We start from the raw sequence: 22,921 nt of genomic DNA on the forward strand, positions 1-22,921 counted from the left end.
AAGCTGCAGCAGTGGCAGCAAGGATTGGTGCCAGTGGCTGGAGATGCCAGAGGAGGGTGGCCAGGCAGAGGATTTGAGCAGAGGATGTGTGGGCAGGCCCAGGGCCTTGGCCCGCTCTGGAGCCCTGGCTGCTGCTGCGTTGCCTTCAGTGCAGGCTCAGGGGCGGCCTCCCATCCTCCTGCTGCGGGCGGGAAGTGCAAATCTCCGGGGCTTCGGAGCCCTTGAGCCCAGGCTGAGGGGTCCCCCCGTGTTCAGCTGTGCTGGCGGCTGTTTCTGGCCTCAGGGACGCTTGGCATGGGCCCCTTGGCCACCAGTGCTGCTGCTTTGCACTCCTTAGGCAGGAGCCGATGTCCTGGCTGGGTGTTGGGAACAGCCGAGTGCCAAGGCAGGCTCTGTGCCAGCCCAGCTTCCTGCGGGAGAGATTTCCCAGGAGACAGGATTCTGGCCACAGCCTGCCTTAAATGTTCATCCCTTATCTGCACCCTGCACTAGGTGGAGAATTACCGTGGTGAGGAATTCCAGAGGTGAATTGCAAGGGAGATAATTGAATATCTGCCCTGGGTCTGGCTCTTCTTCTTGCCAGAGCCAATGGCAAAAACCGTACCCATGGCATCTTGGTTTCTATCACCAGCTTCCAAAGGTGTTTCATTAGTTTCTTTCTCCCTGAGCTGAGCTCTGGGGTTGCCAGGGGTACTGGAGGTCCCATTGTATTCCCAAAGCTGCTACAACCCCCTGAAGGATCTTTCCTGTAAAATGAATTCTCCTGTCTGAGTCTATTGCTTTCACAATCCATTATCTTGAAATTGTTTCTTTCAGAAATTCCTTAATAAGTGATGCAGTGGTTGCTGAAGCAGTCAGAATTGCTTTTGCCCCCCTGTTAGGTGACCTGGTGTCAGCAGAAGCTATTGAAGCCTTCCTGCTCAGGGCATTTCAGTGCCAGGCTCTTGCAGGCACACACAGCTCCGCCGGTTGAGCTGACCATGGGGCGGTGACCTGCGCTGTGTCTGATTCCCCTTCCTCAATAACAGCGTGTCTTGTAGCTCTTTTCCCTTCTGCTGCCCTTGCAGAGCCATCCATACACACATTTTCTCCCTCAGGCCGGGGAATGTCTCATCAATCTCTCCCAGGCTGGGTCTGGAGCTCTGTGCCTTGAATGCAGCCCTGGGTTTCTTGCCAGCCCCTCTGCAGGCTGTTGAGACAGGAGGCTGGGTGAAACCCTTCCCCTGTCCTCAGTTCTGAATCCTCCTGTGCCATTGAACAAGTTTCATGCTGTAATAACCGAGCCCTGCTCATCCATGTAGAGGCTCTTTTGGTTGTCAAAGCTTTACCTTGATGCCAGACTTGAACGATAGGAGATCCTTGTGCCATCAGTTTTTGGGTCTTAGTTCCCATGAGAGCTGTGTCTGCACAATTCTGCAGGGAATATGCCCACTCTCTGGCCACGGGTAAACATTTTCCCCCCAGAATTCTTTTGGCTTGGCCGTGTTTAACATTCACCTGTAATTTAAATTTTTTTGTTAGGAAAATTAATTCGCAAGCATCAGAGTCTAAATGTCCAAAAAGGAGACAGAGGAGTCCTTTTACTTTATTGGAATAAAGGGAGGGGCCATGGGGCATTTGCCTGGGGTGTGTCAAATTTTTGGAGGACGCAGCCTCCTTTTTATCCCAATTTCCTGGCCGCGTTACCCTTCTCTCTTTCCCCAGTGGCTGAGGGACCTGGGAGGTACATACTTCCAGATACACCTGATACCAAAGATTTCCCTCTAATGTATAACCATCCCTTTTAATTTTTAATTCTTATGGAATTTAGGGGTTTTCCCCATTGCTTCTTTCATCTTTCAACGTCTAAATTAATTTCTCAGCAAACCAAAAGTTTATTTCTAAAAGCAGGTATCTTTTTCCATTCATCAAGCAGTGTAATCCTTCCCATTGTTTCTTTTATCTCTCAGTGCTAGTTTTATCTACCAGCAGACCCACAGTTTGTTTGTAAAGACAAATCTGCTATTCCTCTCATTTTTCCTTGTCTGGAAGGGCCAGGGCAGCAGCCTCAATTAATCTACTTTTTAACACTTGAAAATTCTCTTTTCCTCCTCGTGTCCATCCATTTTCTTGACTGGCAGGATAGGAGTGTTGTAGGGAGACATCCCTGGCTCCAAAAGCCCTGCCTTTAGCCAGGACTCAATACCAGGCTGTGAGCCCTTCCTTCCCTTCCCTGGAGTAGGGTGTTGCTTTTAGACACTGTTGTGGTGTGTTTGGTTTTATTAGTAGGATTATTGTTTGATTTATAATTTTCTGGTGCTGTCTTTTGGTTTCTGCCCTTTCCCCAGACCTTCCTTTACTCCCCCTTTTATGAAATGCCAGTCTCTCCCTAAAAACTGCCCTCTCTCGAGAAACTTCCCTGTCAGTTTTGTACTTCTTTAAACTTCATTAGTTCACTGAAACGGTTCTTTTCCCATGGGATTCTTCATTGGTTGGTATTTGAATGCCTGCCTTGTATATTATCTCTAGTTTCTCCTGATTTGTTGAGTTTTGTATCCTCCCCTGTGACCCTCCCTCGGTATATAAGCTATTGTCTGCCCCGAGATCGGGGTCCTGGAAGAGCTGGAGAGGAAGCTGTAACATCAGATAAACTTAGCCCAGGATCCGTGACTCCGCCTTTGTTTTGCGCTGTGCCTTTCCTGGCAGCGGGGAATCAGCGGAGCAGAGAGGGGACTGTAGCTTCTCGTCACCATCTAGCCGGGACAAGCAACAAGACCCCACTTGTCCTGGTTGATTCAAAGTAATTTGGAGAGGCTCCATGTCTAGTTTTCCCTCTTTCCCTGGGGCTGCCTGCACTTGTGGGTTCATTTCAGCACAGGCCTTGCCTATGACATGTGACAAAGGTACAGCAGAAGTAGCCTCTGTATCACCTTTTACAATATTAAAATCCAGCCATCAACTTCCTTCCTAGTAAATTACAATCACAGTAGGAAGGAAAAGAAATGAATTAATTTCAAACATATCCCCCACAGCTCCTAATGGTGATTGAACAAATCATACCTGCTCATCGTCCTCACTTCTTCCCTTAATAATTAAAACATGCCTTTACTATTTTTGCCTTTAGGTCTAAGATTCAGAGTGGATGGAGAGGCCCCAGTGTCCATCAGGAGAGGCTCAGGAGAGGCCTCCTCTCAGTGCAGACCCACCCTGAATGTTCTCAAGAGCTCCAGTGTGGTGGGTCCCTGGTGTGATGGGAGCTGTGACACCCCTGCCAATCCATGTCCATCAAGGGCTGGACTTGCTCGTGCTGAGGGTGCTGCTGTCTGTGCTTGCAGTGTCCCTGTGCCCTGCAGCTGGAGCCCTGATTCCTTGCCAGGGGCTGTTTGGGTGGGCTCTGCCCTGCCAAGGAGGGCAATGCCTCTGCCAGGTGCTTGTGGCCGAGCGCGTCCCCTGGGTGCTGGGGCCCCCTTGGGCCCTGGGCTTGATCCCTCGGGGGCTGTAGGAGCTCTGCCATGGCCTTTGCCTTCACCTTGGCCTTTTTCTGCTCCCTTCTTGCATTCCCCTGCTGTGCCTTTGTGCCCAAGTGCTCCAGGGCCTTCTTGTGCCACTCCTGCAGCCGCCCTCAGTGCCTGTGGGTGCTTGTCTTGCTTTACAAGACAGGTGTCTGCTAGGGAAGGCAGAAAAAGTTTCTCTTGGAATGGAGAATGCAAACCCTGTCCCTCTGAATTATTAGAATAGTGAAATCCAGGGGCTCTCAGGCCAAGATACGGGAATAGGAATACCAGTTCTTTCCTAGTGTGTACAATAGAGCAGACAGACAGCAGCAGCTCCGGCGCTGACAGCAATCAGAACCCGAGCCCAGTGCCGGCCTCTCGGCCGCGGCGCTCTCCCCTGGGTGCGGTTCCGGGCACGGCCGGCAGGGGCGCTGGTGGCTCCCGGGGGGCAGGGCAGGTGCAGCGCTGCCCCGGTGGCTGCAGGGGGCGCTCCGGCGCGGGCTGGGGAGCGGCAATGGCGGCTTTGGCCGAGGATGGGCAGGGATGGAAGAGGCTCCGCTTCACAAACCCCGGGGGCAGCCAGCTCCGGTGCCCCAGCAGGACTCTGGGAAGGCAGCAAGCTGGGCTGGCAGGATGTCTCAGCAGGCAGAGGGTGAGGGGCTCCCAGCAGAGCAGGGAGAGCTGAGGTTGGGATTCCGGGCGCCTGAGCAGACAGGTTAGGTCTCTCTTTTAGTGGGGTAAGTGTTAATAAGGTTCCAGTTCAGCAGCTGTTCTCATGAGGAAGGGCTCACCCCATGGCAGAATAAGCATCTCTGGTCACAGTGCTTTCTATGAGACCCCTGAAAAAACCCTTTGTGGCAAGGACCCAGCAATCAGCTCTCATCAGCAACTCAATGGGAAGGAATTCCCCAGGTAATAAAGAGGAAACAGGAAAGAAAACCCAACTGCCAACAGTGCTCATCCTCTGACAGCTGCTGAGCTTGCTGCAAAATCATTCCTTTCTCCAGTGACCAAAACAAATTCCTTACAAGAAAATCTTGATCCTTACACATATAATCCGCATTTCCCAGCTGTTCCTTTGTCGTCCTCCTTGTGCTCAGGGTCCCCTCCACAGCCCGTGTGGCAGAGCCGGTGCCTGTGCTGCCGCAGTGTCCAAAGGCGGCCCCCCCGGCGGGCAGGGCCGGCAGCTCCACGGGGCCGGGCAGCGGCCGGGGCGTCCCGCAGCCTCCTGGGGGCCGGGGGCCGCTGCCGGCCCTGCCCGGGGCTGGTGGGGTCAGGCAGCGCCCGGCGCTGAGCCCCGGCTGCCCCACAGCCCCGGCCCGGCCCCGCAGCTCCCCACAGGCCCCAGCCCGTGCTCCCGGTGCCGCAGCTCTGCGCCCGGTGCTGCCGCTGCCCAGCACAGAGAAACCCCCTGGAATCCTGACCTCCTTCTTTTCCTCTCCTGGAAAGCAGGGATAGGAAGGTTCTGGATCAGTTGGTGAATTTTGAGGTTAAAACCCTGCAGAAAAACATCCCAATCTTCAGTATTTTTCTCTTCCTCCTCTTTTCCATCGTCCTTTTTCATACCACACAGATTGCTCCTGCTGCTTCGTGCCTTTTAACCATATTGCTGCACATTCCCCTTCACCCAGTCCCTTCCCAGCACTCCAACACCATCCATCCCCTGTTGTCCAAATCCCTTCTCCACTTCCCTTATTGCCCCCTGGGTGTCCATGTCCTTAATTACCTCTGGGGGAATGTGCAAACTGCCTCCACATTCTCCCAAGGGACCCTTCAAAGATGTTTTTTGGTATCATCATCCCTTTGGCACAGGACCCCTTCCCGGCTTTCCCTTTTCTACCCTCCATGGCTGCCCTGCCATGTTGACTCCCCGAAGATGCCAGTGCACTCCCTGATGAGATTTTCAGTGCTCTCTCCCTGCTGCCTCTTCCCAGCCCCCCTGATGTGTCACTCGTCTGTCTTCTGGTCACTCTTGGGTACCCAATCCATCCCCGGTGCTGCCGCCACCCAAGGGAGCCGATCACCCAAACTGGGTGAGGCACCTTCAGCTGCACTCACTGCCCGCTGCCCCGGACGGTGGAAGGAATTCCAGACGAGTGCCAGGGTGTGTGGAAAAATTGACATCACCAGAGGATTCTGTCCACAAAGCAGACAGAGGAGTCCTGTAAAAGTAATTTCATTCCTAATAAAGGGGAGATACTATGGAACACTTGCCATATAGTCTCTCCCGTTCTGGAAGGACGCAGCCTCCTTTTCATTCTGATCTTTCCAGGCCACGTCTCCCTTTCCCCATTGGCTGAAGTACTTGAGAGCTACAGACTTCCCGATCCACCTACTACATTCCCCCTTTAATACTTTCCCCACTTTTGTATAACAAACGATATTCAAGGCTCATTGTTGTTCTTCTCGGAGTTCCCGAGTTGAGCAGGACCTTGGCTGAGCAGCAGTCTGTGTCATCAATCAATAACATTTTCTGAGGCTGGTGGCTTCTCCTGTCTCTTCCTTATGTGCGAGTCCCTGGCCCTATCCCTGAGCAGGTTGACAGCATCTGTTTGTAGAGACACTTTCCTCTTGTTCCTCTCATGGGGGTTCCCGGTTTGTGGGACATCCCCCCTGGAGCAGGGTGTGCCCCCTTGCTGCAGCCCCGCCCTCAGGCAGCGCTCAGCCAATCAGAGCGCGCGGCGCTGATGACTCAGCAGTGTCCAGGCAGACCCGCGGCTCCCAGCGTTCCCCACCTGCACCCCCCCCCTCGTCCGCAGCGCCCCCCGCGAGGGGAATTTGGGGAGGTGGGAGTGGGGCAGTGCCAGGGCCGGGCCCCCCCGCGCTGTCCTGGCGGGAGCGGCTGCAGGGGGGACCGAGTGCGGGCGGCAGCGGCCGAGAGCCCAGCGCTGCCCCAGCCCGAGCTGCCCCAGCTCCATCCCTGCCCCTCCGCTGGGATGCTGTGGGCTTGGGGGGAAGAGGGAGCCGGCAGTGGGTGCTGGGCCTGGGGGCAGGAGGAGAAGGGAAGGAGAAGCAGGGTTGAGGAACAGAATGGTCAAACGCTGCAGGTGGGAGGAGAAGGTGGGATTGTGCAGGAGAAGGAAGAATAGCAGGAGGAAGAGGTGTGTGTGGAACAGCGGGGACACAGGAGGATCACCAGGGGTAGAAACAGGAAGAATCACAAGGTTCCACCCCTCCCTTTACCTGCAACCTCACCCCGCAGCCCCAAGTCTGTTTCCCCCCCTTACATGCAGCAGGTGACTGGGGAGGGGGAGCCATGATTTTCACACTGGTGAATCTTGGTGTTTCTGAGCTTTTTTGGCCTAAATATTGGTGCTTTGGTTTTTTGTGGGGTGTGAATGTATTTTGGAGAGGGTTTTGGCTAAGTCTTGATGCTTGGGCAGTTTTTGGTCTTTCTTTGGAGGATTTTTGTGCTGAATCTTGGTTTTGAAGGTTCTTACAGATACAAGATGCCCCATGACTTCCTGAGATGAGCTTGGGACAGAGGTTTTCCCAGTCCAAGGTGCTCTTATCTTGTTTTTTCCCCCAAACAGGATTTTTCATTCCCAGGGCGTACCTAGATGGAGGAGGAGGAGGAAAAGCCCCAGAGATGCTGCTCGAGGAAGGGCTGCAAACCCAGCCCAGGGACCTGTGGGGAGGAAAGAGCCCCCCTGAGCCAGGAAGGTGGCAAGAAATCCAGCCAAAGCTCAGAGCTGGTGGAGAAGCCTCATGGCAGGGAGAAGCTGCACAAGTGCTTGGAATGTGGGAAGAGTTTCAGCCGAAACTCCAACCTGATCCAGCACCAGGTGATCCACACTGGGGAACGGCCCTATGAGTGTGGCGAATGTGGGAAGAGCTTCAGCCACAACTCCGTCCTGATCCAGCACCGGAGGATCCACACTGGGGAATGGCCCTTTGTGTGTGGGGAATGTGGGCAGGGTTTCAGCCACAACTCCCACCTGATCCGCCACCAGAGGATCCACAGTGGGGAAAAGCCCTACGAGTGTGGGGAATGTGGGAAGAGCTTCAGCCGGAGCTCCCACCTGAGCCGGCACCAGGTGATCCACACGGGGGAACGGCCCCACAACTGCTTGGAATGTGGGAAGAGCTTTGCATGGAGGTCTGAGCTGAGAAAACACCAGCGCATCCACACTGGGGAGAGGCCCTACGAGTGTCGCCACTGTGGGAAGAGGTTTCACATCGGCTTCTCTCTCCTCATACATGAGCGGATTCACACAGAGGAGAGGCCCTACCGCTGCCCTGACTGTGGGAAGGGCTTCAGGCAAAACTCTGACCTCATCAAGCACCGGCGCATCCACACCGGGGAGAGGCCCTACGAGTGTGGGGAGTGTGGGAAGAGCTTCTCACACAGCTCAACCTTGACCAGACACCAGCGGATGCGCCACTAAGGGAAACCCAGTGAGTGCCCCGAGTGCGGGGAGAGCTTTGTGCGCTGCTCCAGCTCCATCCCCCATGGGAGGATTGGTGTTGGATGATGCCCAGTGACCCCCATTGGGCAGAGCCCTGGTGACCCCTGATTGGGAATCAAACAGAGAGTAAAACAATGGAGCTGATAGAGGGGCCCGATAGCTGAGGCCTGATTGAGCAGAAACCATGGGAGACACAGACACAGATAAAGGCACCCTGGGCAAGAAGTGAGCAAGCAACATGTGGTGAGACTTTGTGGTAAGATAATGTTACCAGGTGACCATGATGCCATGAAGAATGTGTAACCAATGGGAAATTGTTCTCAAAACCAGAGCCCTATAGAAGCACCATACAAGTCAAACCCTATAGAAACGCCTGGTACACTCAATAAAATTGGCTTTTGATCTAAACTCAGCTGTCCCCGTCTCTCCATGGTCCATAACCCCTGTTGTGGGTGATCCCTGTTGGGTGTGGGGAAGGTGCTGGAGAGATTGCTTTCCCCTCTTGTTGTGCTGCTGTGGTTTGGTTGGTAATAAATTCCCTCGCTGTGCCCAGGCTGGCTCTGTTGTCCCCGTGCCAGTGCTCGGGGCGGGATCTCTCCCGTTCCTTCTCTTGACTGCCGGGGCCTCTCTTCAGCCAATCAGCAAATGGGATGAACAAGATTCAGCCAATGAGAGCGAGCAGGTGTGATGACTCCCCAGTTGCTGGGCAGACCCGCAGCACCCAGTGTTCCCCCCCTGGACCCCACCCTCCCTGCCCAGTCACGGCCCCCCCCCCCCCCCCCCCCCGTGGGGTCCCCCAAGTCCCTCCTTAGTGCGCCCAATAAACTGGACTGGGTTTAACTGGGAACTTTCCTGGGAACACTGGGAGCAGCTGGGCGGAGGCAGAGTGACAGCGGGGCCGTGGGACACCCGACCCCCCCAAAATCAGCGCGGGGACGGATCGAGGGCTCCTGGCCAGGACTGAGGCCATGGGGATGGGCTGCAGCCACCGGCAGCTCAGGAGCTCTTTGGGCAGAGAAAAGGGGGCGTCCTGGGGGGAGCAGAAACACTCCGGGGGACAGGGGACACGACCCTCAGGACCCCCCCTCACATTCCTCTACAGGTAGAAGCCGAGCCTCAGCCGCGAGGAAGATGAAGCCAAACACAAAGCCCCCAATCCCGGTCAGCATCTTGCTGCAGGTGGTGTCTGGCAGAATCTCTGGGGGTATGCATGTATCAGGACTCCCAAAACTTCTCACAGACACCCCAAGCCCCTCCAAGCTCCTTCCCAGTCACTCCCAGCCAACCCAGGACCCCCTGAAACCTCCCTCAATCCCTTCCCAGCCTCCCCAGGACTCACCAAAGCCTCTCCCATCCCTCTCAGGATGCTACAGCCCCCTCCCAGTCACCCCACACCGCCCCAGGACCCCAAACCCTCTCCCTGTCCCTTCCTAGCCCCACCAGGACTCAGAGGACCCCTCCCAGTCTCTTCCTGGCACAACCGTTTTAGTTCATGTGTATTTCATTAAGTTATTTTTTAATGGTTCATTCTGTTATCCCCCCATGTTTTCCCCAATTTAGTTTATCCCTAAGTTGTACTCTCCCTTAAAGCTGTCCCTCAAGCTATTCCCCTCCCTTTGTTCTAGTCCCTTCCCTGCCTCTCATAGCGACCCTGCCCCTCTTTCCCTGCCTGTCAAGGTGTCACGATCTGCTCGTACAAGTGGCTGACTTGTGACAGTGTGTTAACTGATCTCAGAGTGCAAAAAATAACACGGAAGGGATTTGGTATTAATCCAAACAAATGCACCTTTTATTGAGTGCCCACAGCAAACACAATAGAAGGAATAGAAAGGAGATAAAGAATAGAGAGAGAGAAAAAGAAGGCGGGGAATATAGCTACCAACGAAGAGATGAAATCCTCATGGTCTGGCCAATATATCCGTCTTGTCACGTCGGGGAGAATCTCAAAGTCTTGGTTAACTCAGGGGTCTATTACAGTCCTCCGCCGAGCAGGGGAAACAGGTAAGTGTATTGCAAACGGGTACAGACAGTCCATGTTCCGAAACAGGGCAAAGTCAATTTCGGCAGTGAGCAGGACCCATTGTTTTCTCGGCCCAGCAAACACACCTGCAGGCAACACTTGGCAAACATCCCGCTTCAGTCAGGCCAGCACGCCCTGTGTTAGAATTATAAGGGTCTCGGTCCTTGGGAGGGGGCATCAATCTCCATCTGTCACGGTGGTTGTGAGGCAGATGATGGATTTTCCGTAGGGGATCACCAGAGTTACCTCAGAAAGTTCATTTGGCCAAGAGGTGGGGAAATTCCTGGGCTATTGTGATGAGCGGGGATTGTGAAGCAGGTGTAAGTGCACAGAACAAGCTGCTCCTTGCCTGTCCCTGCTCGAAGCAGTGTACTGTGGTGGCACAGCAAGCACAGCTGCAAACAATCACTTGGAGAGCATCCACCTAAACCAGGCCAGAACTCCAGCCGGGGTCTTCAGGGTCTTTGTCTCTGTCCTTGAGATGGTTGTGAGGCAAATGAGAGAAACTTTGGACCGTCTCTTACACTGGGGGTGTTCTTCCAACTTCATTTGTTTACTGCTATTGAAATGTCTGATAACTGGTGGATTTAGCTGTTCAAATGAGCAATTCAAAAAATTGATGGTGAACAAGTCCTTGCAGAGCTTTATTTGAGGTGGATCAGCAGTGGTACTGCTCTGCTGCTGCCCCAGCACCCTCTTGAGTGACTGATGGGTCCGCTCAATTACGGCCTGACCTGGGGGGGAGTAAGGGATGCCTGTTTTATGTTTTACTCCTCATTGCGACAGGAACTCCCTGAAGGCCTTGGAGGCATTTGTGGGACTATTGTCTGTTTTTATCTCCTTAGGGATCCCCAGCATGGAGAAGGCTTGCACCAGGTATTTTGGGGCATTAGTGGCCTTCTCCCGAGTGGGCAGAGGCATAAACAGTTCCAGAGAAAGTGTCCACTGACACGTTGTCATATTTGAACCTGCTGAACTGCGGGATGTGTGTCATATCCATTAGCCACACCTCAAAGCTGCTCAGGCCGCTTGGATTGACACCAGCACTAATAGTTGGTACCGAGTGCTTCTGGCACTTGGGTCGTGTAGCCAAAATGGCCTTAGCCTGGTTCCCCCTCAGGTGGAAGTGGTGTATCCCTCTGGCCCTTGTCCCACCGAAATATAAGGCCATGGAGGTCTGGCAACTCCCTAATTTAATGAAATTGTATGGTAAGTCTGGCAGGCAACGATGGGCTTGTTTGGTTGTCATTGCCTCCTGTGCTTTCTCCAGAGTTGGTCTTGCCTCTGGGGTCAGGACCCTCAGAGAACTCAGCTTCTCTCCCCCTTTAAATAAATCAAAAAGGGGGGCTAGGTCTTTGGTGGCAATACCTAGCCAGGGTCTTACCCAGTTCAAAGACCCACACAGCTGGCTGAGATCAGCAAAGGGCTTTGGATTATCTAATATAGCCAATTTTTGCAGACCAAGTGTCCGCTTGCTGATTTCCAGTCCTAGATGCCTCCATGGATGCATCTGTTGAACCTTTTCCTTTTGGAGCTCAAACCCTGCAGTAATCAAAACACTGATCACTAGTTCAAGGGGGTAAGTATATCGGCATCGGGGGTGCACGCGAGCACATCATCCATGTAAGGAAAGATGATGGCTTCCCCCTCTTTACGTGCCCTGGGGACAGCAATAAAGCAACATACCGCTGACAGATACTGGGGCTGTTCTTCATGCCTTGCGGCAGTACCTGCCAGTGGTAGCGCTTCCCTGGGGCTTCTCAGTTAATGGAAAGAACCGAGAAGGCAAACCGTGGAGCATCAGCAGGGTCAAGGGGAATTTAGAAAAAGCAGACCTTTGTACAGATGACAGCCAGATTCCAGTTCTGGGGGAGCATCGAAGGGGAAGGCATCCCTGGCTGAAGTGACCCCATGTCCTCAATGACTTTCTTTATTTCTCTGAGGTCGTGGAGGAGCCGCCACTTGTCCTTCCCTGGCTTCCTGATGACAAATACCGTAGAATTCCAAGGGCTTGTAGTTGGCACAGTATTTCCTTCTGCTAATTGCTCTTCCACAAGCTCACTGAGTACCTTCAATTTCTGTTGCTTAAGCAGCCACTGATCTACCCATACTGGGCGATCAGTCTTCCAATTCAGCTTCTGGGTAGAGTGCTTATCAGTGACCGCTATGAAAAATCCCGAGGGGTTTTCAGGATTTTGATCTTCACCCCCCATTGTGATCTGGTGTCCCTTCCCCACAAGGGAACCTTTAAATCCAAAAGGAAAGGGCATAAACTTGCCAATTGCCCATCCAGCCCTTCAATTTTTATGATGCTCTTTGATTGTTTGGCCAGTGGGGTACCCCCAATGCCCTGGATGCTACCTTCAATGGGTTGCAACTTCCAGTGTGACGGCCACCTGGTGTAGGATGACCGTCACATCTGCCTCTGTGTCCAGCAGCCCGTCAAGGTGGAGGTAGTCCCCACCCTGACGGAGCCCACACTCCATCATTGTTTTTTCTGGCCTACTACCTCTGCCCAGTAGACGCACACTGTGGTGCCATCTACTGGTAGGTGGTTTGGCAGAGGAGTGGCCTGGGCAATGACTTGGCCCTTTGGAATGAAAAGGGGTGGGTGGACTCAACGTGCCATGAGAATGAGTCCCTCCATCTCTGATGTTATGATTGCCAGAGAGACCTCAATCTCTGGGGCTGTGTGCTTTGTGTCCCCGATCACAATATACTTACAGTCCAGTCAATACATCCTTGTTTTGTGAGTCAATCGCCACTACATGCCAGTGCTGTGTCTTAAATGTCTGTGGTTTTGTGTTTGTTAATAAGAATGGCTATTGTGTTTGTTAATAAGAATGGCTTTTGTGGCCTCCAAACTCCCTCTTGCCCTGGTTCTGACCTGCCTCATTTGTATCTGCACATGAGGAAGGTCTGCACTCCCTCTTTAGTTTTTTTGAGGTTGTCCCTTTCCCCCCTGCAAATTTTTGATGGGTTTTGTTGAGGTCTCCCCTTCGGGCAGCCTCTAAAATGTGTCCCTGCTCCCCACAAATCCAGCTGCATGATGGTCCAGGCAGCCTCATGGCAGCTGCAGCTGTTCTGGTGATGCCTTCCTTTCTCCCTCTGGGCTCCGGGACAGTGGCTGTCTTTGTGCAGGCTTCTATCATCATGTCAAGAGTCGGTGGCAGCTCAAACAAGAGGCTCAGGATGACTTTCTTGTAAGCTTCCTTGACATTCACTTGGGCCACCTCAGCCATTACTTGAACCTGCATCTGCCAACTCTCGACCTGCCTCTCCACCTCTACCCGGAGCCTGTCTATGAAGTCTGTAAAAGCTGCATTTGGAGACTGATTGATGGGAATATAATTCTGTTTAGGATCTTATGTTGGCATCATTACAAATGCCTTCTCAGCAGCTTCTTCAATGTGATTTAAGACCGGTTGCGAAATCTTTTTGGCTTGTTTGTGGGCTTGCTCCCATTCTCCCTTGCCACACAGGTGGTCCATTGAAATAGTATTGTTGTCAGCATCAATGGCACCAGCAGGGCTTCGTAAGAGCTCAGGAAAGAGCTCCTGCAACAATCTCTTCCATGTCCTTCCCCAGAGCATATATTCTTCTGGGGTAAGGAGACATGAAAATATATCTTTGCGATCATCAGAGACTGGCATGTTTGAGGAAAGAAGCAGCCTTTGGAACTGCTTTAAAATATTCACTTTCTCTCCCAAATTCTTTCTGAGCCTTTTAGGTGTGGCAAGGGGTATGGCTGCCTGTTCCAGGTTCCGGCTGCCAGGCCTGTCACTTCCAGCTCCCATGTTGTGGGAACCGGAAGTTGGAAGAGGGGAGGAGCTGGCCTTGAAGCAAGAGGAGGTGAGAGGGGTGGTGTTGTGATGCACTAGATTGTTATTTGGATGCTGCACTGGGTGTTGTGTTATACAAATGTTTCCCCCCTTTCCTCAGATGGTTGTTCCCTTGGTAAGGTGGTCTGTCCCTTGTAGCCCCTCCCTTTGCCCCTCCTCACTGGTCTCCCCTTGGCTGCGGCCTTCCGTCCCCGCCTCCCATTCCGCGGGTATAAATGTCCCTTGGGTTTGGAGCTTTTCCTCTTTATTCACCTGGAAACCCTACAATGCAGATGTCCCCTTCCAGCTAATAAACAGGACATCAGAACCACGTGGAGAAAGAGCGCTTCTCGTCCTTTACTTCGTCCATGTAGGATCCGTGGGGGCATAAATCCCAAGCTAGCCAGGGGGGATTTACAGCCCGAAACCCACGGGTTCCTTCAGGGTGGGACCATAGCCAGGAGGGGAGGTGACATTCCAGGGTGATGTCATGAGAACAGGAGGTGGGCTGGAGAAAAGGAAGGGAAGGTACCTGAGGCGGGGGGAGCAGAGTCGAGGGTCAGGAAGGTGTTGGGAGGAACAGGGAGAAAGGGATCCTGGGAAGAAGAAGCACAAGGAAGAGGCTGAGCCATGTGGCTGCCACCATCTTGTGTCTCTTGGGGGCCATTTGGAGGGTTAAGGAAGGTCTCAGGGAAGGCTTGGAAATCCCCTTTGGAGGTATTAACTTGAACCGGAGGTTTAATAACTGGGGAAAAGAGACTCAGGGAAGAGTCCTTGACAGTGTGACCACCACTGTCAGGGTGAGGGTACTGAGCAGGCCATGGGGAGCCAGGGAGTTGGTGCTTCAGTGCAGGCTGCTCTGCACAGACATCCCAGCACAGGGGACAAGGGGTTTGGATTAAGGGATGGGGAATCTGGGGAGGTTTGTTAATGCCGTTCCTCCACTTTCCTTCTCTCAGCTAATACAGACTGAATGGTAACAAATACAGAAAATATTTTTTCAATTGAGGTGTCTCCCTGACTGCCCAGTTGTAGGGCAGTCTTGCTCCCCGCTGCGTCCCAAAAGGGGACAGTGGTTATCTCTTCAGGAGACACCTTTGGAAGGTGGAGGAACTGCCAGCGAAGAAATGGAAAACAGAGAATACGGTTTGGGTGGATCAGTGGCCCCTACCATTGCAAAAACTTAGTGCATTAACTGAGTTGGTCCAACAACAACTCCAGAAAGGGCGTATTGTCCCTTCTACCAGTCCTTGGAATTCTCCCATGTTTGTTATCAAAAAACAATCTGGCAAATGGTGCTTACTCCATGATCTTTGAAAAATTAATTGCAGCTATGGAGGACACGGGAGCCTTCCAGCCTGGTCTCCCATCTCCTACCATGATTCCAAAAAATTGGCACTTGACTGTTATTGATTTAAAAGATTGGGTTTTTGATATTCCTTTACATCCTGATGATGCTCCCAAATTTGCCTTTTCAGTTCCAAGCACAAACGCGCAGGTGCCCTTACAGTGATATCACTGGATAGTTTTGCCTCAGAGCATGAAAAACAGCTTTGCCAGAGGCATATTGCTAGGTCCTCCATTCTGTTCAGCAACAAATGCCTAATGTTCTTTTGTACCATTCCATGGATGATATTCTTGTAGCAGCTGAACAACAGGAAGTCATGGAGAAAGCCTTAGCCCTTGTCACCAAAGCTGTAAATCAGGCAGGGCTTTGCATAGCTCCTCAAAAAATACAAAAACATCTTCTGTGGAGGTATTTGGGGTGGTCCCTCTCAATGACACACCAGCTCTCTCCCATCTCTCCCAGTGTCCCCCAGTGTGTCCATCTCCCTGGTGCCCTCGAGCTCCCAGCCTGGCCCAGCCGCCTGCTCTACTCCGTGATGGATTTCTACCCTGTCCACATCCAGCTGAGGCGGTTCCAGGGCCAGCAGGAGCTCTCTGTGGTGGCCACTGACGTGGTCCCCAGTGGGGACTGCACCCCCCAGCTCCTGCTGCTGCTGGAAAACCCCCCCCAGTGCGGGGTCACCTGCAGCTGCCAGGTGGAGCACGTCAGCCTGGAGCATCCCCTGAGCCGGCACTGGGGCGCGGCCTGGCCCCCACAGGGCCAGTGACAGGCACTGGGGAGGGGCTGGGAGGGGGATTGGGGTGTGCTGGGAGCAACTGGGAGGGAGTTGAAGAGAACCTGGTTGAAACTGGGAGGGTTTCGGGGGTCCAGAAGGGCTGGGAAGGGCTTTGAAGGATGCTGGGGTTGGAGGGGTCCTGGTGGGCACTGGGAGGGAGTTTGGGGGTGCTGGGTGTAACTGGGAGGGATTTGAGTGAGCCTGGAAGGGCTGGAAGGAGATTGGGGATGGAACCAATGGAGTTGCAATGAGGTTGGTTGTGCTGGGAAGAGACTGGGAGGGGTCTTGGTGAGTCCTGGTGGGGCTGGGAAGGGACTGGGAGAGGGTTTGGGGGTCTTGGGGCAGGGGGGGCAACTGGGAGGGTGTTGCGGGATCCTGAGAGGGATGGGAGAGGCTTTGGTGGGTCCCGGGGAGGCTGGGGAGTGGCTTGGGGGAGGTCTCAGGGTGTCCTGGGTGGGCTGGGGGAGACCAGGAGGGTTCTTGGAGGGGCTTGGGGTATCTGTGAGAGGTTTTGGGAGGTCCGAACCCCTGAGGAACCCCCAGAGATGCTGCCAGATGCTGCTGCAGCAAGAGGCTGATGGGGACTAGGGGCTTTGTGTTGGGCTTCGTTTTCCTGGTGCTGGAGCTCGGCTTCTACCTGTGCAAGAAGGTGAGGGGGGGTCCCGGGGGTGTTGTCCCACCTCCCCCGGAGCATGTATGCTCCCCCCAGGGCCCCCCAGCCCGGTGTCACCCCCTTTTCTCTGCCCACAGAGCTCCTGAGCCGCTGGCAGCCGTAGCCCCTCCCGTGGTCTCAGGCCAAGCCAGGACCCCCCGCTCCGTCCCCACACTGATTTTGGGGGGGTCGTGTGTCCCCCCAGCCCTGTTGTCAATCACAAGAGAACTTAATAACACTTTATATGAAGCTCAGAGTTATATACTAAGGCAATACAGAATCTGGAAAATACGAAAGCTAAAACTTCAGGCATCATTCTCATGGTCTTGATCACCACATGGCCATGGTTGTGTTGTGGTCGTGCCTTGGTCACAATCATCTCATGCTCATGGTCATCTCATGGTCACGGTCCTGTCATGGTGACATTCATAGTATCTCAATGTAATAGTCATCCGATGATCATGGTTGTGTCATGGTCATGGTCATCTCATGGCCATCTCAGGGCGATTGATGACCATCATCTTAAGCTCATGCTTATCTCACTGTAATGGTCATCTCACAGTCACTTCCTGATCATGACCACACATGGCCATGGTGTGTTGTGATCATCTCATGGTGTCACGATCCGCCCTCACAGACAGGATTGTGATGGTTCATTACTTGATCTCAGGGTACAAAACACCAACACGGCAAGGGGTTTGCGGTAACAATCAAAATCAGTGTACTTTATTGAATGATCACAGCAAAATGCATTGGAGGGGATTGGGGAAGAGAGAGAGAGGAGAGAGAGAGAGAGAAAGAAAAGCTGCAGGAAAGGAAAAGAGAGAGGGAATGCGTATAGCTACCAACGTAGAGGCGATGTAATTCTTCGAGGTTGTCATGGTTTGATGCTGGCCCAATGCCAGTGCCCCCATGAAAACCTATCTCCCCTGGTGTCTGCTGTGAGATGCGATCAGAGACAGAGCAAAGCAGGCCTCCACTTGTAAACAAGAAAGAAAAAAACTTTATTATCTTACAATTATAAAATGAACACACAGAGCAAAATGGAAACCTTTTAAACATTTCTCCTCCCCCCACTCAATTTCCCACAGAATATCACAAAACCTTAGATCTTTATCCAGTCCATCACCCTTCAAATAATCTACTCAGTCCATCTCCACCCTTCCGAAAATCACCTCTCATTTCATCAAGGAGAGAAGAGTCCCCTTGCACCACCACAGGCAAATTCCCCTGGAAAACATGGCCGAGTCCAGCTGTGTTTCCCCGTCACTCAGCACCACCTTCGTGACTTCTTCCTTCCATGTTCAGTGCTCTCACCACTGCACATGGACCAGAGCTGCTTTTAGGGTTTCCCCTTTCAAGGATGCTTCGCCCAGTTCCAGGAGAAAACAACAGTCTCTCACCTTTTCTCGGGACACAAGTCCCCCCCAATATTTCACCCCCTGGGGCCGAGGGGTCTCACTATCACTTCATCACCTGTCGTCTCCGCTCACATCGCTCCTTTGGCACCAAGCCACCGCCTCCCCCTAAAATGCAGTCTCTGTATTATAGGAAAGATTCTGTCCATGGCTATACAAGAAAAGTCCAGCCACAAGCCACTCCGTCATCTCCTCCACCTAGGATTCTTCTCAACTTCTCTCAGTCCTTCTTCACTTGCACAACTCTGCATCACACTTGCGCATTTCCTCTTATCCGTCTCTCTCTTCCTTCAACTCCCGGAGGATCAGCATTTGCAAGGTTTTCCATCGTCCCACAGAAGGGTTAAAATCACAGTCTCTGCTCATCTCGAACTCCCACACTGGCTCCGCCGGCCGGGCTCTCTCTTCCCTTGCCGCCCCCCCTTCTCTTCCTCGGCCAGGCCAGTGCTATCATGTTTCAAGATAGCACTGGCACCTCTCTCTTTCTCTCTCTCTCTCTCCTGAGGAAGGGGGGCTGCCCGCTGCCTCTCCGAGTTCTTCCACCCTTCCGTCTCTGTGGGGAACTCACTCTTGTCCAAGCCATCGCCTCCCGTCTCTGCCCAAGGCTCCGGCCCACCTCCCTCGGGCTCGTGGCTTCACCTCCCCCGCCCAGCCCGCAGCTGGGCAGGGGAGGTCTGACCTCTTCCATCCACCGGAACCAAGAGAGAGTTCTCCTGGGAGCTCCTCGCTTTTAACCCCTGTGTTCTCAGAGGCGTATCCATATCCTCAATGGCCAAACCAGGTGCCAGTATTCACATCTGAGCACCTATTGGTTTGACCACCACCACCTCCCAAAAACTCACTTCCTCTCAAACCACGACAGTGGTACACCCGCAGATGCTCTTAGGCTTTTTTTTTTGCTTTGTTGTCCAACCCCGGATGCTCTTGGGCATATCCTCAACTGGCAGAATTCTGCTCAGCCCTGGATGCTCTTGGAATGTAAATCCCTCAACCCAGCAGGTTTTTAGGGGCCCTTCTTGTCCTGTTTCCTAGTGGATTGGGCTGGGAAACTCTGCTGCCTTCCTCCGAGGTTGTAAGACTCTGTCCAAAATTTCTCTCATCTGCCTCACGATTTCGTCATGAAAAAAAGGCAGAAACTGGGACCACCAAAAAGGTTGAATATCCTGTTTAACATCCTGGATTGGTGGGAGCTTGCCAGGGTCCCGAGGCTGGAGCAGAGCCTCTGGCCCGCCAAGTTATTGTTCACAGGTGTGTTTGAAGAAGGGGGCATCATGCCCTTTCTCTCACCTGCATCGCTCTGCAACAATGAGCCTGGAATCTTCCCAGCTCCCAGCTTGGCTGGACTTTTCTGAGATGACCTTTTGGTGGTGCCCATGGAAGACAAGACCCTTCATGCAACTACCGTGACAGATGGACTGAGATGGGAGAAGCCTTTCCTCCAAGGACTGAGATATGAGACCCTTATGTAGAAAAAACTCCTTTTCTTCCCAGGGACTGAGACTGAAACCTCTAACCTGGGGGGATGAGTAGGGAGAGAGCAGCTGACCAAACTGAGATGTTTGCCTGCGGGCAGTGACCACTGGACCAAGAAGACAATGGCTCTTGCCCACTGCTGACCAAGATGAGATCATAGACTATTGTATTAGTTTCTCCCCCTTTACAATTTCCAATAGAAAAATCATTATAAAAACCCCCAGGTTAGCTTGTGATTTTGAGATCTCCCCTGACGTGAATGCGACAGGTATCCTCGACCGGACTTCGAAGTATAACGTTTTTGCCTGGGGGTTTCAAGCTGATCTGATGAGCTCTCAACACCCCAACATTACACCCCAGAATCGCTCAGCATTCGTTGGGAGGCATAAAAGGAGCAGGAGGCTGATGTGACAGCGTCAGGAACAAAAAAGGTTTAATAAAAGGCAAAATAACAAACTCAAAGCGATCCAGGTGCCACAAGCTTGTGCTCCTGGTAAAGACACCTCACAAAAGCGATTTGGTTTCTTTGTTCTGTCCTTTTCTACTAAATGGCCCAGGCAGGAACTTTTGGCTTATGGCCAATTAGCTGTCCCCAAACTTGAGGTGAAGCCCCCAAGGTCCTATCAGTGATTTTTCTACCTGATCACCGGGAGAAAGTTCTGGCTCTTTCCTTTTTGGGGGACAGAGGAAAGTTCTGTCACTCTGTCCATAGGGGGCACATTCCTACACCTCACCTCTTGTATTCATTTAAAAGAAAGAGGAGGAAGGAATGTGAATTGAAAATTCTCATTCTTGTCAGTAATTTGTAGCTATACCAATAATTTTTTAAAATTTGGTCCTAATCTTCTATTTTAACTTTGGTGAAGTGTTTTTCCCAGGTAAGCTTCAAATTTCTGGCTGTGTATGATTTGTACATAGAGGTAGGTTAACATCTTTTTTAACACAGTAACAATAACTACAGAACTTTTTCAGTGCAAAACTCTCTTGTAAACAATTTTAACTTGTGCAAACTTAAAAAACAGTCTTTGCTTCCAGCAGTCGCTCAGTTGTCTGTGCATTCTGCTTCCAGTGTTGTCTGCTGCTCTCGGATCAGCTGCACCTGCGGCTTGACATTCTTTGCAGGGATCCACCGAAGACCTGTGTTTGTAGAAACACATGCAAACCCCCGTCCCCAAGTGGCAAGAGGATAGGGTCCTGAAATCTGTCCTGTCTCTGGATCCTTGATGACAACTGGTGGCCTTTGCTTGAGCTTTGCTTGGCTGGTGTTGGTGAAATGTCTGAAAATTGGTGGTACCTGCTCCATAAAGGAATTATTTAAGAAGTTAAAAACATATACAGCTTTATTCAGCCTCTCTATTGTAGAAAGCACTTCTGTCCCTCCTTTTTGTCTTTCAAGAATAATTTTTAGTGACCTGTGTGCTCTTTACAATAGATTGGCCTGTGGAAGAGTGTGGAATACCTGTGGTATGCTTGATACCCCAAGTTCTGAAAAACTCCTGCAGTTTGTTAGAAATGTAGGCGTGTCCATTGTCCATTTTGACTTCCTGAGGAACACCTAGGGATGCAAATGCTTGTAAGAAATGTTCAATCACATCTCTGCTTTTTTCTCCTTGGTGTGCAGAAGCAAAAAATTGCTCCTGAGAAGGTGTCTATTGATACATGTGTATGTTTGAACCGTGCAAATGACTGATATTGAGTGATGTCCATTTGCTATATCTGCAGGCTGTTTAAGCCTCGAGGGTTAACTCCTGTTGCTATTGCTGGTATGGCCAATTTCTGGCAATCTGGACATGACTGAACAATTGCCTTTGCCTGATTCTGAGAGATGTTAAACATTCTTACAAGAGCAGGTGCATTTTGATGGTAAAAGGCATGGCTCATTCTGGCTTGTTCAATGACATTAGGGAGCGTGTGCTGGATTGGCATGGCTAACAAATCAGCCATGGCATTGCCTTCTGCTAGGAAACCTGGAAGAGAAGAATGTGAACGAATATGCATTACAAAATATGGTTCCTGTCGAATGGAAAGAAGTAGGATTAGTTTTTTGAGAAGACTGTATAGTTGGTCATTTGAAACTTCCTTCAGCAGAGATCCTTCTGCTCTCTCCACTACACCTGCAACATAAATTGAATCTGTTGCTAAATTAAATGGAAATGTGAATTTTGAGAATACACATACAACTTGTGAGTGTGAGCCTCTGACTGCTGGCCCTTAGAGATCGCTTTTGGGATACAGCATATTATCTTTTCCTTTGTGTTACAGATTTCATACTGTGTGCTGTTTATAGTAAAGTATTTTTCTTACCCTTGCAGCAGTCTTCTGGGGTGGCTATGCTGATGTCTCTGCCTCTTAGTGCTGGGCAAACTTCCGAGTGCAGACTATTTGTATAGCACATGTCTAGGCTCAGGCCCATCAGAACTACCCACAGGTGTATCCCTCTGCCTTTTCCCTCGCCCACTGGGTTGCTGCCAGCGGTGGGATAAATGATCTTCATGACAGCAAGAATAATATTCCAGGGTTTCATATCTGGACCAAGCTGTATATCGCCTCTCAAAAGGCAACCCACCTTAATAATTTGACTGCATCAGCCTCGCAGGGTATTTTATTTAACCTTTGACATTCCATAGCTAAGATTTAAACTTTTTGAATCCAATTTTCTTCCTATTCTCTTTTGAAACAAGTGATACCAATCCAGGAAATCCAATTATTATTATTATTATTATTATTATTATTATTATTATTATTAGGCCAAATTCAGTAGCAAGCTCTAAGATACAGCTAGTCAGATACTACTCATCCTTTGTACATTTACTTTCTTTTAGCTAATTATTTTCCTACAGATCCTCTGGTATTTCCCATGTAACAGGAACTAATAATTCCCATCCACAAAATATGGTTATTACTTCTGCTGTTTCAAGCTCTACCTGGATAGGGGACTCACTTGTTCCCCGACACTTCCTGCAACGAGAGTGTCTGTTATGTGAACTACAATACCAATTTTTCCCACAATTTAAACATTTACATTTTACCCAACTACCATGCCCAGTGTTTGGATGGATCAAGCAGGGTATATTATGAGGCACTGATCTAGGTTGTAACTCTCTCTCCTCCTTGTATAAATCACAGGCTAAGGCCAAAGTACAGGAATTTTCTATGGGGATCGATAGGGATCAGTGGGATCGATGGGGATTGATGGGGATAGATCGGAGCCAATTGGAATCTATGGGGATTGATGGGAGCCAATGGGAATCGATGGGATCGATGGGGATCAATGGGATCGATTTGGGCCGATGGGGATTGGTGGGGATCGATGGGGATCGATCAGAGCCGATGGGGATCGATGGGATCGATGGGAGCCAATGGGGATCGATGGGATCGATCAGAGCCGATGGGGATCGATCTGAGCCGATCAGGATCGATGGGGATCCACCGCCCCGATCCCGGCAGCCCCCGCGCTCGCCACTTCCGCATTAGCGCGGTGACATCACCTAACACGCGGCTTCCCATTGGCTGCCACGCCAAGGGCGGGAAG

At 51.6% G+C, this 22,921-nt stretch overlaps 2 protein-coding genes across 2 annotated transcripts in view; one reads left to right on the forward strand and one right to left on the reverse strand.

Moving 5' to 3' along the window:
* Nucleotides 1-22,921, reverse strand: part of LOC119696597 (zinc finger protein OZF-like) — a 216,142-nt gene that overhangs the window by 127,630 nt on the left and 65,591 nt on the right. The gene's annotated exons all lie outside the window — the stretch shown is intronic.
* Nucleotides 6,329-8,224, forward strand: LOC119696620 (zinc finger protein 239-like). Its single transcript, XM_038126413.1, has one exon. The coding sequence runs from the start codon at nucleotides 7,034-7,036 to the stop codon at nucleotides 7,859-7,861; it is 828 nt and encodes a 275-aa protein (XP_037982341.1). The 5' UTR covers nucleotides 6,329-7,033; the 3' UTR covers nucleotides 7,862-8,224.

The sequence above is a fragment of the Motacilla alba genome, unplaced genomic scaffold (genome assembly GCF_015832195.1).
Source record: "Motacilla alba alba isolate MOTALB_02 unplaced genomic scaffold, Motacilla_alba_V1.0_pri HiC_scaffold_34, whole genome shotgun sequence".
Taxonomy (NCBI): domain Eukaryota; kingdom Metazoa; phylum Chordata; class Aves; order Passeriformes; family Motacillidae; genus Motacilla; species Motacilla alba.